Source organism: Pundamilia nyererei, unplaced genomic scaffold (assembly GCF_000239375.1).
Source record: "Pundamilia nyererei isolate P.nyererei 1_Seehausen unplaced genomic scaffold, PunNye1.0 scaffold00121, whole genome shotgun sequence".
Taxonomy (NCBI): Eukaryota; Metazoa; Chordata; class Actinopteri; order Cichliformes; family Cichlidae; genus Pundamilia; species Pundamilia nyererei.
Genome location: NW_005187522.1, coordinates 776,515 through 792,410, shown reverse-complemented (window position 1 = coordinate 792,410; position 15,896 = coordinate 776,515). Strand labels below are relative to the sequence as shown.

At 38.5% G+C, this 15,896-nt stretch overlaps 1 protein-coding gene across 6 annotated transcripts in view; it reads right to left on the bottom strand.

The window, feature by feature from the left end:
• Positions 1 to 504: 504 nt before the first annotated feature.
• pde1cb (phosphodiesterase 1C, calmodulin-dependent b) overlaps positions 505 to 15,896 on the bottom strand; it is a 117,425-nt gene continuing 102,033 nt past the window's right edge. For all 6 annotated transcript variants that reach the window (XM_013913241.1, XM_013913240.1, XM_013913242.1 and 3 more), the window contains 7 exons: positions 12,245 to 12,365; positions 10,635 to 10,716; positions 9,611 to 9,731; positions 7,180 to 7,355; positions 6,450 to 6,683; positions 5,394 to 5,456; positions 505 to 3,749 (listed from right to left, as the gene is read on the bottom strand). In XM_013913241.1, coding sequence (XP_013768695.1) covers positions 3,733 to 3,749; positions 5,394 to 5,456; positions 6,450 to 6,683; positions 7,180 to 7,355; positions 9,611 to 9,731; positions 10,635 to 10,716; positions 12,245 to 12,365 — 814 coding nt within the window. In that variant the 3' untranslated portion in view covers positions 505 to 3,732. The remainder of the gene's footprint in view (positions 3,750 to 5,393; positions 5,457 to 6,449; positions 6,684 to 7,179; positions 7,356 to 9,610; positions 9,732 to 10,634; positions 10,717 to 12,244; positions 12,366 to 15,896) is intronic.

Here is a 15,896-nt window from a genome sequence, read left to right as displayed (position 1 = left end):
ATTGAGCCCATAAACTCATCAGGAAAGTGTTTGTGCAGGTCAAGTCCAAGTGCTGTTTTCTCATAGACTTCTATGGGACCAGAAGTCTTTGAAACCAGAAGATTTGCCCCTGAATGGTAAAAGAAAATGAAAGAAAACAATGCAGGTTTAACACAGATCAGGACTGTTGTCTGTGAGGCCAAAAGCAGCAAAGCCCACAAACTGGCTGTTTCACATATTTTTACTGTCACCTGGTGACAGTAAACAGCTACAACATGTAGATGATCTGTAAAGCCATTTATGTGATCAAACACATCCTGTGTCATGTAAGAAAAATTACTTTTATATATTCTAACCCAGTGATTTGAAATTTTCACCATGATTCAGTAATGACTTTTATATATATAATTGCTCCGGTCATTTTCTTGAAAAAGATACTCTTATGTATAAAATATGTAGAGTATCTTTATATCTTTAAAAATGTCAGATGGTGTTTTGCAGAAATGAAGACAGGCAGACATGATCTGAGCCCTTTGAATCAAGATTTATTGATACGGCTGTGCAGTCACAGAGCATGGTGGCACACACGGCCGCCTGGCCGGCATGGGACAGCAACACACACGCACGCACGCACGCACACACACACACACACACACACACTCAGTCAGTCTGTTTATTCAGGGATGTAGTAGAGAGTAGTACAGAACAAAGTGAAATTCAACATCTTTAAAATTATTATTTTTACGTCACCTATCCTTTTTGTCTCAATTTAACTTTGATATTATGAATGCTTTTTATAAAAGCAAACATATCAGGAGTATTGGCCTGATGGAGCATTTAAAACTAATACTAGAATAGATTCAAAATGAATTGTTCACTCAGGTTTACACAGTCCACTGCATCACTTTTTGTTTCTCTCCCACAAACACTCATCTCATCATACTCTCATCAACAGAGAAGATCACAGTGAGGAGATCAGAAAATGCACATTAAGTATTTTATGGCAGTTTCTCACACACAAAGACGCACGCACACACACGCACACACAAATCCTTCAAACCCATCTAACCTCAGTCATTTCAACAGTTTGAGATCAGTCATTATAGAGTGAATCAGACTAAACAAGGAGGAAAAAAAGCATTAAATGAACAACAAATGATTTGTTTCATAGTAAACATTACAAAACACCATGTTCAGAAGTCTTTACATGTCATAACAGCTATGTTTCCTATTATGGTTGGTATAAATTCCTGTTACATATTCATACAGTAGGCTATCACAGTAGCTAGTGGAAGGTAGAGCAAACTACAAGACTGTACATGTGTTGGTCCCTTAGTAGGGCAACTATAATCTGTTTTACCAAGCAGCCTATTGTGAGGATGCAATAAATTTTTATTTTCAATCTAATTTGGCGAGACTGTTAGAATAGAAATTTACATTTATGAATCTCTTGAATTTTTCTGACTTCAAAGTTGGTGCAAGAAAACATCACAGTGACACAGAGGAGAAACAAAAAGAAGTCCCTACATGTTACAGACGCACGTTTTTGACAATCCATCCTCCAAGACAAAGGAGGAGCAAAACGGTACAATAAAACAACAGAGGGACAACATACGTACAGCACAAAACAGCCAGAATAAACGCATCTAAATGAAATAGAGCAAAATATGCGATCATAAATACATTACTTCTGCTGACTTTACAGAGACAACGTGTGTTTTTCAAATCTTGAGTGTGTTGGAAGATATTAACTGGTTTGTTTGACCTTAACCGGATCAGCACAGATTAAAATGACATCACAAAATTTTCCTACAGATGAAAGGTGTGAAAACGGAAGTACAGATAGAGGCACACATTCAGTCAGTTGGCCTGATAACCAATGACTCTAGTTTTTTCTTTTCTTATTTTTTCCTTTTTTTAGGTAAAAAGCAGCATGTGATTACATCGCGTGAAAAACTGCCATACCCCACCAGAGAACTGATGTTCCTGTTACAATGAAAAAAATGAAAGGGGGAAAAGGTAATAACCCCTTTTAGAACGCAGGATAATATATACTATACATATCAGTAGCTGTGTACACATGTATAGTATGCTTACAACTTATTGTAAAAGCCAGCTAAATGCCAGGAATTTGACCTTAGCACAGTCAATTTGGGAATTTCCAAATAAAAGAATGCAAGGAAAATAAAATAAAAGTGCACTATTGTGGAGAAAGCATATCCATCATACTGCAAATACTGCCGCAATGCTTCTTTTCCTTTCTTCCAATTATACGTATTACATTAATAGTAAAAGCTGAACCTGCATTGCAGTGGTTTAATATGTTACATTTGCACAGTAAGCAATATTTGCATCATCTGTACACGAGATTACAAGCCTTAAAAACCTTGGCAAACAACCAAGAAGCGATACAGTGGGGACTTATAGCCTGTGATGCATCAGATGGATTCAGCCTGCTAATAGGTGTATGAGCACACTGTAAACATGTACATTAAACACTACGCCCACAACCTAGAAGGTGAAGCTGCTGTTATGTAACTGTGCTGGAAAAGGAAACAAAAATACATATAGAAGATTTTTCAGCAAACAATGTTGACATTTTGCTACAGCTTTCATCCATGTAAGAAGGCATCGAGAAGAAGACAAACTTTGTGAGGATCTTAAAACACATCTAGGGCATGATTCATACGTGACATGAGCAATACAAATTGTTTTACCAAAAAAAAAAAAAAAAAAAGTACTGAAAAGAGAATTTTATATCTTACAAAAACTTGAATGGATTTGCGTGTGTGATATGTCTTAAATTGCACAAGAGTCATTCCCATTGTTTTCAACTGTTATTTTAAACTATGTCAAAAATTGTGGTGGATTGTGGATAGATTTCTACTCCTTCTCCAGACATATACAGACTGTCTAATATATACAGTAAAGAGGACATCAACAATATGTTCCTGACTGCAAGGAGCACAAATGTGTTAAAACTTCACAATGTCTGAGGAAAGCACTACGGAAGGAAGCATTGTTCAGAGGAAAATGAGCCACAACCGGTGGTGAAGATTGCATGTTAATGTGTCTAAAGTGGCTTCAGCGGCCATAAGAAGCTCCCAACAGGAACTTCCAAATCAAAGGGGAAGAGCGTTTTACGTGAGAATAAAACAGTAGTGCTGTACACATGTCCGTATACTGTACATGCTATGTAGCAGATAAGAGTCCCTCTGAATGTGCATTTACTCTGCATTTCAAAACAAGTCTGCGTTTTGTCTGTGATTGAAGAATTAAAATATGTGACTGCTTAAAAACACAAAAAAAGGTTTTCAGTTTTATAACCAAACCATGAAGAGAGCTGCTGAGGCAAAGTGGGACTTGTACAATGGCTACGTGTATGTGGCTATGTGAAACATACTTATTGAACATACTTGGAGAAAAGTAAATCGATGGTATACTTTAAGAAAAAAAGAAAAAATCAGGTCATTAAATCATCTTAGCTGGCTTTATCAGTAAGCAGGAAGAAAAGAATAATGCACGTGAGAGCCTGGGAGCAGAAACGTGATAAAAGCAAAAGAAAAGAAAAAAAAATGGCTGATTATAAAGACAGGGAAGCAAAGGTGGCTGTTTCTCAGTGTCCTGTAGAGGGCGGCACAGTCCAACTAATGACTCTCTAACGTGAGTCTGAGTTCTCCCATGCAAGATTTAAAGCAGGTTTAAGTTGCAGCAACAGTGACAACAGAGTGGCACTGGTACTCCCCAGCTTACTTACTCCATCACGACCTCTGTTTGGGGGCAAACAGGAAAGAGATATTAATCATTTAGGGAAATAAATGATATATTTGTGTTATCTTCTAATCAAATACTCCAACACTGTGATTCACAAAATTAGTAAATTACCTTATTTCAAGGGAGATACAGTGGTGTGGAAAGTATTTGCCCCCTTGGTGAGTTCTTGTTCTTTTTGCATTCCTCACGACTACATGTTTCAGATCACTGAAACAATTTTATTATTAGACAAAGATAACCCAAATAAATGCAGATTTTAAACAATTATTTCATTTATTAAGGGAAAACATTTTATCCAGATCTGTGTGAAAAAGTAATTGCTCCCTAAACTGGTTGAGTCGCTTTTGGCAGCAAGAACTGCAATCCAGCATTTGTGATAACTGCCGATGAGTCTCTCACACCACCTTTCAGGAATTTTGACCCACTCCTCCTTGCAGAATTATTTTAATTCAGCCACATCGGAGGGTTTTTGAGCATGAACAGCCTGTTTAAAGTCACGCATCTTAATTTGATATAAGTCCAGACTTTCACTAGGCCACTGCAAAACTTTCATTTTGCTCTTTTGAGCCATTCAGAGGTTGTCTTGTTGGTATGTTTCAAGTGAACTTCAGCTTCAGGGCATGAATTGATGGTTGGACGTTCTCCTTCAGGAATGTCTGGTGGAGAGCAGAATTCATGGTACCATCACTTACAGTAAGTCCTCCAGGTCTTGAAACAGCACAGAAGCTCCTGAGCATCACACTACCACCATGCTCGACTGTTGGTATGATGTTCTTTTTAAATGCAGTGTTAGTTTTACACAGATGCAACAGGAATAAAACCTTTCAAAAAGTTAAAGTTGGTATTTTTTGGTCGACAGCATTTTTTTCAGTCTCTTTCGCGTTGTTGAATCATGAACACTGACCTTAACTGAGGCAAGTGAGGCCTGCAGTTCTGTAGATGTTGTTTTGGGTTCTTTTGTGACCTCCTGGATGAGTCATTGTTGCTCGTGGGAAGGCTCTATGCTGTTCCATGTTTTCACCATTTGTGGATAATGGCTTTCACTGTGGAAGCCTTAGAAATCACTTTGTAACACTTTACAGACTAAAAACTGTTTGTGTCTCATCTGTTTCTTTAAATTGTGGCATGACTCCTTTGAGAATCATACCACGGCTCCTTTTTGAGATCTAGCCTACTTCACTTTGTCAGTTTCTATTTAAGTGATTTCTTGATTCAGCAGGTCTGGCAGTAATCAGGCCTGATTGTGGGTAGTGAAACTGAACTCTGAATGCTTTCCAAAAAATGTGGTTAATCACAATCATTCATGCAATCATGTATGCATACACAGTTGTTAAATCATGTACACGTACTACATGTATGGAGGTAATTACTTTTTCACATAGTGCCTGGTAAGTTTGGATAGCTTTTTTTTCCTCTTAAAAATGAAATAATCATTTAAAAACTGCATTTTGTATCAGGTGGTCTTTGTCCATTATTAAAGTTTTGATAATCTGAAATATTTACGTCTGAAACAAACAAAAAAAAAAAAAATCTGGAAGGGGCAAATACTTTCCACAGCCCTGCATACAGAAATAGATGGAAATAAAGATATTTCAGTTTTATTTTCTATCAGTAGCTTCAGGCTGCAGGGTTACACTCACCCTCGACTGCTTTGTTTTTGTCTTTTTCACCTTCTGGAGACTCGGCCCCTTCTGACAGCTCTCCTGAAAAAAGAAATGGTTGTGTTACTATTCTGACTTTACTTATACATTTAAAATCAGCATTTAAAAACATGCAATAGTCCAATGAGTAATTCTAAAATACAGACCCACAGAATGGTCTGTATAACGAAGGCAGCATTAAATTATGTACAATCCCCAAATCTACAGAATTTAGTCTGATGGAAAGTTGCAACTTCCAAACAGAATATTTTGCCCAGTGTAAATGTAATGCTCTGTATAAAGAGATGGAACAAGCTGATAATACTGTCAGAAAAACTGAGTATGATAATATTTTAAAACTTGAAGCAAACACTGGGAAAATGAAAATGGGGAAATTTGATGCTCATAAGCTAAAAATATGATTAAAGGAACTTTGCATTTGCTCTCTTTTTTCAAAATTTAAAAAATTGGATATAAAAAATCCTCCTTGTGTTTCTCATTCTGTTCTAATACAATAACAAACCTATTCTTGGATTAAAAAGCTACAACAATCCATCAAACTGATTAGTCAGTCCAAGTGACACGTATATTTTAATTTCAGCTTTTCATATGTGCTGATGTGAAGCTTTTTCATCTCAAATGGGATACTGTTCACAGTATCTGGACTTCAGAGTGCTGCTTTGATGAAACGAGACATAAAGATCCCATGATTTGCTTTAAGGGTGGGTAGTTTTTTATTCTGACTTTGAAGGATTTGGTCCAGTCTAGTTAGGAATTAACAAATATTTTGTAAACATTCATATGTACTCGGAAGATTTCATTAAAACGTTACATTTTGGAAGTTAATCTAAGACTACACTGATGCACTGATCAATATCAAATTCCATGGAAAAGTTAGCTATGTTCTGCAAACTTTTATGATCACTTAAGCTCCCAGAAAAAGTTTGCATGTCAGTAAACTGTATGTACTGACTGCAACATGTAGAGGATCAGGCCTTAGGTCACATCTTTTAAAAGCCGGCCATGCTGTGGGATTACATAGTTTAAAGGAAGTACCGTTCTGCAGTGGGGGGCTCTTGTGCGTGGCACTCCCAGGCTGTGCTCCCTGCTCTGTTTTCCCTGTGTTACCATCTGGTGGTGTCCTGACCTCTTCCGACTCGGGCGACTCTCCCTCCAATTTGTCCTCCTTTGGTTCAGGCTGTTCGGATTCTGCTTGGACCTCCTGAGGCTCCATCGACTCTTCCTGCTGTGCTCGCTCCTCTGCTTCCTTTTTAGCTCTTTCCTCTGCTTCTGAGGTAAAATGGAGTATGGGAGCAGTTTAGAAATATTCATAACTCCTTATTTTTTACTTTAAATGAGGAAAATTCGAGATGAGGATTAACAAACAGTGTTTTTGTTAACACACTGGAGCTGTACTTTGTGGACTTTAAATGTAAGTCTAACATTCTTTCTTTTAGCTCTGTTTTTGGTCTCCACCAACTCACAAGACATATGTAGCTTCAGTCTAATGTTTTTTGTGCTACTGTAGTATGAAGTAAATTAAATACAAATTAATCCACACTGACATACTGATCAGCAGTGGTGTATTATTTCATCATGTCTCAACAGATCATGTTCCCACCAATGCTGTTGTTGTGCAGGCCAGTTAAAACCTCCCTGTAAGTCGAAAGCAGTGCAGCTTTTTTTAAGCCAATTTTCTGTGGAGAAGGTCATGATCTGTTTGGACAGATCAGATTTACCATAGCCATAAATCACCATATTTTCACTAGATCGAACTGTACTATACCTTTAGCGGCCTGGGCTTTCCACCTCTCTCTGTTTTGATAAACTTCTTCATTCCACAACGCTTTGAAGTTCTTCATGTCCACCGTCAGGAGAGAGCCCGGGCCCGATGAGCTGCTGTCGGAGCCCATGCTCTTGACACTGTGCCTTTTGCTTTCATCTGAACTAATACTGTTCAGACTGGACAGACAAAAAAGAAAAATGTAAACAAGAGATAAAGTATCTAGAGGTATTCAAGCAGCTCTGAGAGACTGAAATCGGGCCACTTTTACCATCACTGGGCATGTATCTGCTGAAAAGAGGTTAATGCAGTTGCATGGCTGCAGCTGGTGGTGTTTAAGACAATGGAAGCATTAGCATCATTGCACAAGACTGGCTGAAGATTTTAAGGAGTTTTCAAGAACAATTTCCTAACGGAAAAGATGTCAGATATTTCAGTCAAATAAAAAAAAACACATTGCGTAGATCATCTGGTCTTTCATGGGAGATATTGATGAAAGACTGATTATGCAAATCATAACCAAATTGTAATACCACAAGCCAGCAAAAGCTGTTTTAAATTAGTAAACCAATGTGCCTACTCAGTGAGCGGCAAAGTGGCAAAACACATACTTGAATTTGTTTCTTTACTTTTACCATCAGCCTGTGTGTGATTCTGTAGTGATATAGAGAAATTCGTTTGGGGAGTTGACAGTAGGAGGAGGTGCCACTGAAAAAGAATACCCCAGGGCAGCGTAATAAAAAAATATACACAAAAAGTTTAATGCAATCTGGTCTGATGACATCTATTAGCCTGGTATACAGTATTTAGTTTATACCAAGGACATCTTTCTTAACAATTCATTATGTGAATAAATTAACCTTTGATTTTATACATCACAGTTACATTTTACTCGGAATTATTGCTTCATGCTTTTTGAGGGTAAAGAATCGTTGTTTTGAATTTATCTGACCTAGTTCATATCTGTGATTGTGAACTTACTTCAGGTTGGTTCATTTTAACTCTTTGACCTTGCTCTTCCATGTTAATGTACCAATTGCTGCCATCATATTTGTTAATCATGTCACACTTTGAAAGCTCCTGTTTTTCAAACAAAAGTCGGGCATTTAGAAGGTGCTCATGACTGACTGAACAATGGGACTTTTTATTAAGTCACAGACCTCCAGCTGCAGGGAATTGCAGTTCTACACTGCTGGAAGACCCCTTTTAATGGATCAAAAAAGATATTCCAAATCTATTATGTAAGGTACAAGAACGTCAGCTTCCTGCAATTCTTTTAATAGTTGCAGATATTTAATTCAAAGTTACTAATGTCAGTGACGTTAGCCCTAGGAAAAAAAAAATCTATGGGGATCTTAAAAGTCAGAAGGAATCTGTCTCTGGGGACCATAAATGTCAAAAAAAATTCTTTTTCAGCTAAAAAAAAACTTGAGCTTTTAGATTTGTCTGCGTGTTGAAAAAGCAAGGAAGAAGCAGAGGTGGATAATCATAGGAAGCGAGACAGACATAGTTACAGGTGATTGAAAGCAGCTATAAACGGTGTGAAGAAACAGTCCAAGGAAAATCAAAAGCACCCAGGTGTGTACGTAGACAAAGAGACTGCACAAGTGGCAACACTATCTGAGATTTCCACTCGGTTAGCTTCGACTAGAGGCCCACTGAGTGATGTTAATGACTGCTGTTGAGGAGAACAGGGAGGATGATATTGATGTGCAGGTGCAACAAAAGATGCAGAGCCAGACTCCCCAAGTACTGCTTTATTTTGCAATGAGCCCACTTAAAAAAACATAAAGTTTAAACAATTTACAGACTAAAGTTTTTTAATTATCTTTCTCGTTATAGTTTAAATATTATGAACAAAAAAGCAAGCGGAATGTACTTTCTTATTTGGGAACTTTGAAAGCCTTGCACATACGTGATTGAGTACGAGGCCGGAGGAAAAGTATTGAGCCAATTAATTAAACCAGTGAAGGCAAAATCGCTTCCTTTTGTATCTCGAGAGGCTTTTGTGTATGCCAATCCAGCACCACAGCTCATTCTCGATCACGGACGGTGAGGTGAACTCGACTAGCATCCCTAAAATGTCAATTTCAAGGTGTGTAGCTCTGCTTGATGAAAGGTGGAAACATTTCCACGCACAGAAATGGATTACTCATGGGAGACTCATCTGCTGTTCTCAATACTTCCATTAGATATGCCGTTATTGCAGCAGGGTTGTTGAGGTCTAATCTTGTCACTGAGCAAGTAGTTTCTTGGAAAGGTACACGAGGAGAGAAAACAGCACGTTTTTTTTATTCTTGATCGACGAGGCTGGTTGAATAAAATGTAATGTGATTTACATACAGTCACCCACTTCCATCTGCTTGGTTTTCCGACTGAGCTGCACAAACTTTTTATTCCTAAATGATCTCTGAGAGAAACCACTGCAGCTTACCTTGAGCGTCTGAAACCAGTCAAACCGGAATGGGTGGCCTCCTCAATGAGTGGCGTGACAATGCGCTCCATCATGTCGGTGAGCACAGTAAAGGTTGGCACTACGATGAAGTCTATGAATCCTGGAGATGAAGACGTCGGCAAAGGTAATGTTAGCATGTCTGCGGTATATAGTCACAGTCTATTTTGTGCTATTAAAGGTTAAAAAGAAGAAAAGAAGCCCAGAGCAAAAAAAAAAAAAATCTTTTTAACGTTAATTAGTAAAACGGGCAAACAGCAGTTTGATGTAGTGTGTGATGTAGATGTAGATTGCACAATGTAATAATTATAGAATAATGACACATTCAGACTGGTTGGCCATAAGCCTTCCTTTCTTCTTTGCCACTGGGTAAGAAATTTATCGGGAAAACTAAAGCAATAAAAAACAGAAAGAAGACAGTTCTTTGATTTTTCCAGTTAGTTGGAGGTCTGAAGGACAGAATTAACTAAAAACTATACCAGGTACAAGAAAATATTCCTGTTGGCAAAGCAAATAAAGAAGTCAAGATGAGAGAATGATAGAACCAAAAGTGAAATAGGAGTGAACCTCAGAGGGAACTCAAAACCTGCCTGCTTATCAGCAAATATTAGCTGCTGTTTCAAAATAGATGCCAGTTTCCTATATGATTAGTGTTTCTGTGGAGACAGAATAAAATAGCTTATTTTGGTTTATTTTTATTTCTTTTACACATTTTTCCGATATTTTCTTGTTCAAATGTGGCAGACTTCTATTACTCGAAATAAAAATTAGCCTTTTTAATAATTTGTGATGCAAAAAATATCAATAGATTCAGTAATCTTCTGTGAAAACAGTAAGTACACCTTTGGCCTATGTAACCTCTACACTTTTAAACGTGTTCTAGCTAGTTCAAATGTTTGTCCATTCCTCAGTGCAAAATTCCTTCAGTTGCAAGATGTTTTTCCCAAAAAAAAGTGGCGTACTGTATTGCGCAGATGGTTTATGTGAGGGTAGGGAAGCCTCTCACCGATTTGTGACTGTGCCACCATCGTTGACTTTCGGTCACAGAGTGGAGAGAACGGCAGCCCGAGCTCAGCTTCTTTGTCCCCCTGGAAACACAAGAGCTTCTTAAGTCAAAATCCTCCTGTCTTTGATATTTTTGGGCAAATACGACGCACCCTGCAGACATGCACACACACATCTTTGCCTACACACTTACCACTGCACACCATATGCTCACACTTCTATCAACAGACCTTGGATTCGTCTGAGCCCCTCCCCGAGTGCGTTTGGGCCGCAAATGTGTTTCATTTTCTCCTCTGTTTTGTCACAAACAGATGAGATGTGGAGTCGGGAGGCAATGTTCTTTGGAGAGGCTATTTATCGGCAATTCGTATCCCCAGAGACAAAAGGCTCGTGAAAGCAACCACAATAACAATAGCACTGATAATGGGAACAATGTGGATTAATAATGGACGAGATTTAAGCAGTGTGGCACCATTTAAACGTCTGTCCTTCTTTATGAGATTTACAATTACGCCATTTATTATTTATAGCATAAATTCATTGTCACGCTGTACATTTTAATCTTCTATGGAGCACGTTGTTCTTTTTAAAAACACATTTGCTGGTGTGACTGCATATTTCTCTTGTTGGTAGTGTTTTCCAAAAGCTTCACATTAACAGCATTATTTCCCAATATTAATATTTCATTTTTTTATGTCACACTCACATGAAGTGTGTTTCACACTTCATGTGAGTGTGACTGAATCAAAAGAATAAATCGCTTTTGTTGACATAGCACCCAAAAACTAATACAATGCACCAGCGACAAAGATGAGCAATGACTAAAACCAAAAGATAAATAAACTGCATTTCAAATCATGTGTTTCATCTATCAGCAAGAAATCTCAAGATATTATTTCCAATGCCTCTCTTCAACCTCATGTCTTCATTAAGGCTCTGTTGGACTGCGCAGTAGCACCTCAGAAATTTTCAATCTCACGCCAGCATTTAAAAGTCGATAAATCTTGCACGCTAGATATTCAATTCACCTCTAGGTGCTTGATATTGTAAGGTAAAGAACCTACAATAATACAGAGAAAACCCCAACAATCAGACAACCCCCTGTCAACAAGAACAAGGCAGCAGTGGGAAGGAAAAGCTCCCTTTTAATAAGAAGACTCAGAGAGGTGAATCCATCTGTCGCAATCCGCTGGGCATAAGGGGAGGGAAGACATCATTTTTAATGTATAACACCTTAGATGTTTTTTATTAATAAATTAATTCAGCAAATTTAACAGGTGTCAGTTTGTCAAAATATAATCAAAGTTATAAAAAACTCAAACATAGATAGCTACATGTGGCTTATTGATCATGGCAACGATATACTTCCGATTTATGACCCTGAATTCCAGAATTTCATGAAATTGGAGAGCATGATCTTCCCCCAAAGGCTTGATTAGTTCTCAGCATGACTACCTAGTAAACTGCCAGCTGAGGGTAAATTTGACCTTTGTGTCTGAGGTCAACTGAAAAGCATGCCATGTTCTCTCTGCATACATTTAAACTACCACTAAACCATACACTGTACCACCATCATCCAACATGTTACTCTGACGTAACAGAGGAACTCACCTGTCTGAAGAACTCCTCTAGTAGGGAGGTGGTCCAACGGTGGTGGAGGTCCCAAGTCTTGGCCGGGTGGCTGATGTCTGCTGTGTGCAGCAGCAGGGACAGCGCCTTTGGCTTGTCGATGCTAAGAGAGAGAAGACAGGCAGTTTTAAAAATTGCCATCACGGCTGTTTTCTTGAAAAGTCTAATGGTTTATGTTTTGTATGTGTGTTTTTATAAATGAAAAAAGAAGCTATTGTTAAAGAAAAAAGAAAATGATAGAAGGAAAGAAGGACAAATAACTATTTGCAATGCAGCCAATTGATTTTGGAGGTATCATGATAAACTGTATTGATTGAGATCATTTTTGTGTTTCTGGCTTTAAAAAATGAATGTGAGTCAGAAGTACTTTATCTGCCAAGTTCCAGCTTCAGGTTTTGCCAAAAACCTGGCAAAAAAATAAAAATTAAAAGTTGTTACAAAGACATTGCAGATTAATCTTGGATAAGATTAATGAAAGACCCCAGAAAAGATGCAAGAAAATGCCAATAACGGTAAGTATCCCTGGCACAGCTGCACAAGAGTCTGCAGCTGTCCAGAAATGAGTCTGTACAAGAAATTCAGTCTAAGTGACAGGTTAGCTTTTTATTGTCTTTTATGTTTTACTGCACATTCACTGGCTTGAGTTTAGTTTTCCGTCCCCAGTCACTTAGAATATTAAAAAAACACTATTCCAACATGACAGCAAAACTGGTTTTGTTTTCACTTTGGGAGTCTTCAAGTGTGTGTATGTGTGTGTGCATGTGCAATCATAGTATAACGAGGTCCTGGAGACACCAACTGTAGTGAGAACTACTACAAAGGCGGCTGTGAGGAGTGTGGCAGGTGTTTAAACAGTATGACTGCATATCTGTTGTTTAAACGTAGATTATTTACTAAATGCGATAACATAGTTGGTATTGTTTGCACCTTGTGGGTCTGTGTGTATGTGTGTAATCATAGCATAATGTGATCCTGGACATAACAAATGTAGCATGATCCAGAAAGCCAGTAGTCTGTAGTTGATTTGAGTTTTTATGTCTTTCTGTTTCTGGGCTGACCACACGTGCAGTCACAAGGATTTACAGATATTGGCTTGAAGCCAAAATAACGGCCAATTCAGTGATGGCTGTGTTGGTCACACTTTTGTGACACCAGTTCTTAGATCACAAAGACATAATCGTGGGTATCACAGTAACATATAGTACAATACATACAATACATGTATAATTTTGTATTTATAACTATCTTAAGTGATCGTGGCTCAAGAGTTGGGAGTTCGCCTTGTAATCGGAAGGTTGCTGGTTTGAGCCCTGGTTTGGACAGTCTTGGTCGTTGTGTCCTTGGGCAAGAAATTTCCCCTGTTGCCTACTGGCGGTGGTCAGAGGGCCCGGTGGCGCCAGTGTCCGGCAGCCTCGCCTCTGTCAGTGCGCCACCGGGCAGCTGTGGCTACAATGTAGCTTACCATCACCAGTGTGAATGTGTGTGTGAATGGGTGGATGACTGGATGTGTAAAACGCTTTGGGGTCCTTAGGGACTAGGAAAGCGCTATACAAACACAGGCCATCTCCCATTTCCATTAAATCTAATTTTCAGTACTCAAAAAGATGAAATGCACTATTTTCATTACAGTAAGGAACCCCCTACCTCCAGCACTATGTGTCTATCTGTATAGTCTTCCATCCAGCCATCCAAAAGTCCTCTTCATTCATATTACTTCCACATTAAAACACAGTATAAAGATCATCTCAGCTCTAGAGAAATCGTAACCTAATATCAAAATCTCATGGTAAACGGACTGAATCATGAACAGACGCATATAGAAAATACGCAGTCACATGAAAATGCAGGCACAATAATACATGCATAGCAGAGGTTAAACAGAGGTGAAAAAGACTAGCTCACGTTTTTTCCCCTCATTCCATTTGTGGCAGATTGGGTCTTAAAGTGCACTCTAAGCAGGCCTGCAGCAGTCTGGTTTGAATTACTTCACATTAGAGTCTATTCAGCATCACAGCTCCCTGCAGACTGCAATCTCTTATTTTGGTGCATGCTTGCGTGTGTGCGTGTGTGTGTGAGCACCCAATACTCTCCCTTGACGATTACCTTCAGGTCAGCAATTTTCAAGTTATATTCACAAATACAGGGAACACAATATTGTTGATACCAATATATATTTTTAGGAAGCCACTTATCTACATATCAGTGCCTTCTGAGTAATTTTCAGATAAGTGCTCGGCATTATCACGGTGAAAAGAATACCCTGAAGGTCAACATGTTTCTTGTCAATGCGGCAGCTGCATCAGCACTGATGAGTCATCACATTGCATGATAGTTTGCTTGATAGTGTTTTTATTTCTGTATGCACGCTTCAGCTCGGTGTCTGCATGTACAACAGTTATCGGTCACTGCAGTCGTGTTAGGGTGCTTAAAGTGCTTAAAAAGATGCACACCATTAATGCACTTAAAAATACCAACAGAGTATTATGTAGAACTTCTAAATGAATCAGGCACATATCTAAGGTCATTCACTACCATTTAGTTTAAGCAAAGCAGGGCCTAAACTTTGTTTTTTATATAGATTCACAGCTGGTTCACAGCTCTGTGGCTCGAGTCATTTTTTACTCAGGAACAGCAGCCTGATATTAACTGTCAGAGGTACAAACCTAAGGTGTCCATCGCAGTGAGATTGGATATTAAACAGGCCTTTATATACAACCCCTTTAGTACGACATCCACATAATATCCGACCAAGCCTATGTGAGAACAGAGCAGGCAAATATCTACTGAATTCACAAAAGGCGTCACGTGTCCTTCCTCTTGCACGGTCTCTCCAAACAGTTCCCTTTGCCTTAAGCAAACAGAGTATTTGCAGTAGTGAGAACGCATCTTAAGTGCGCAGTCTTGCTGAAAAAGGGCAACTCCTGACATTTTCTTACTTTATTCTCTGGATATTTTCCAGAGTTAAAAACCTAAAAAACAGCGTCTTTGCAAGGTCACTTGCGAGCTGTAGCCCTACTTTGGCTCCCACTTTGCTACATCACATCTGTTACCAATCTATGTTGTTTGTATGGGTTCAACATAAATAAAAAAAATACACAAGAGATTGCATGGTAGCCTTCTTGACAAGTTTACTTCATTTTGTAGTCTGTATTAGATTTTGGGAACGCACTTATGAAAGTTTATCCCATAAGTGACTTTGTTTTAATTTTACTCTTTTCCTTTTTTTATGATTATTCCATTCTGGGATGAAATTGTGTACCATTTATTTTCCCTAGTTTGTGTCAGTTAGGCATCCCTGTGGCATAATAAGAGATAAGAATATAAAATGTGAACATCAGCAGTTCACAACAGCCAAGTCAGTCTGTGAGAGAACCAGCTCTGTTAGATACTTTAGTTTTTGTTTTCTACTATCAGGGACATTATCCTGCTTGGGAGGAAGCTTCCATCAGATAGTGTGTAACAATGTTTAGGTGGCTGGTGCATGTAAGAATAACATCCACATGAATGCCAGGATTCAAGGATTCCCAGGGGGACATTGCAAGGTAGAGAGATAAAGAGTGTTATTCCCTCATTGTTTCTGGGTGATGTTATTGATAATTTCTCTTCTTGTCTTCCTCTTGTCTAAATTGTTTAA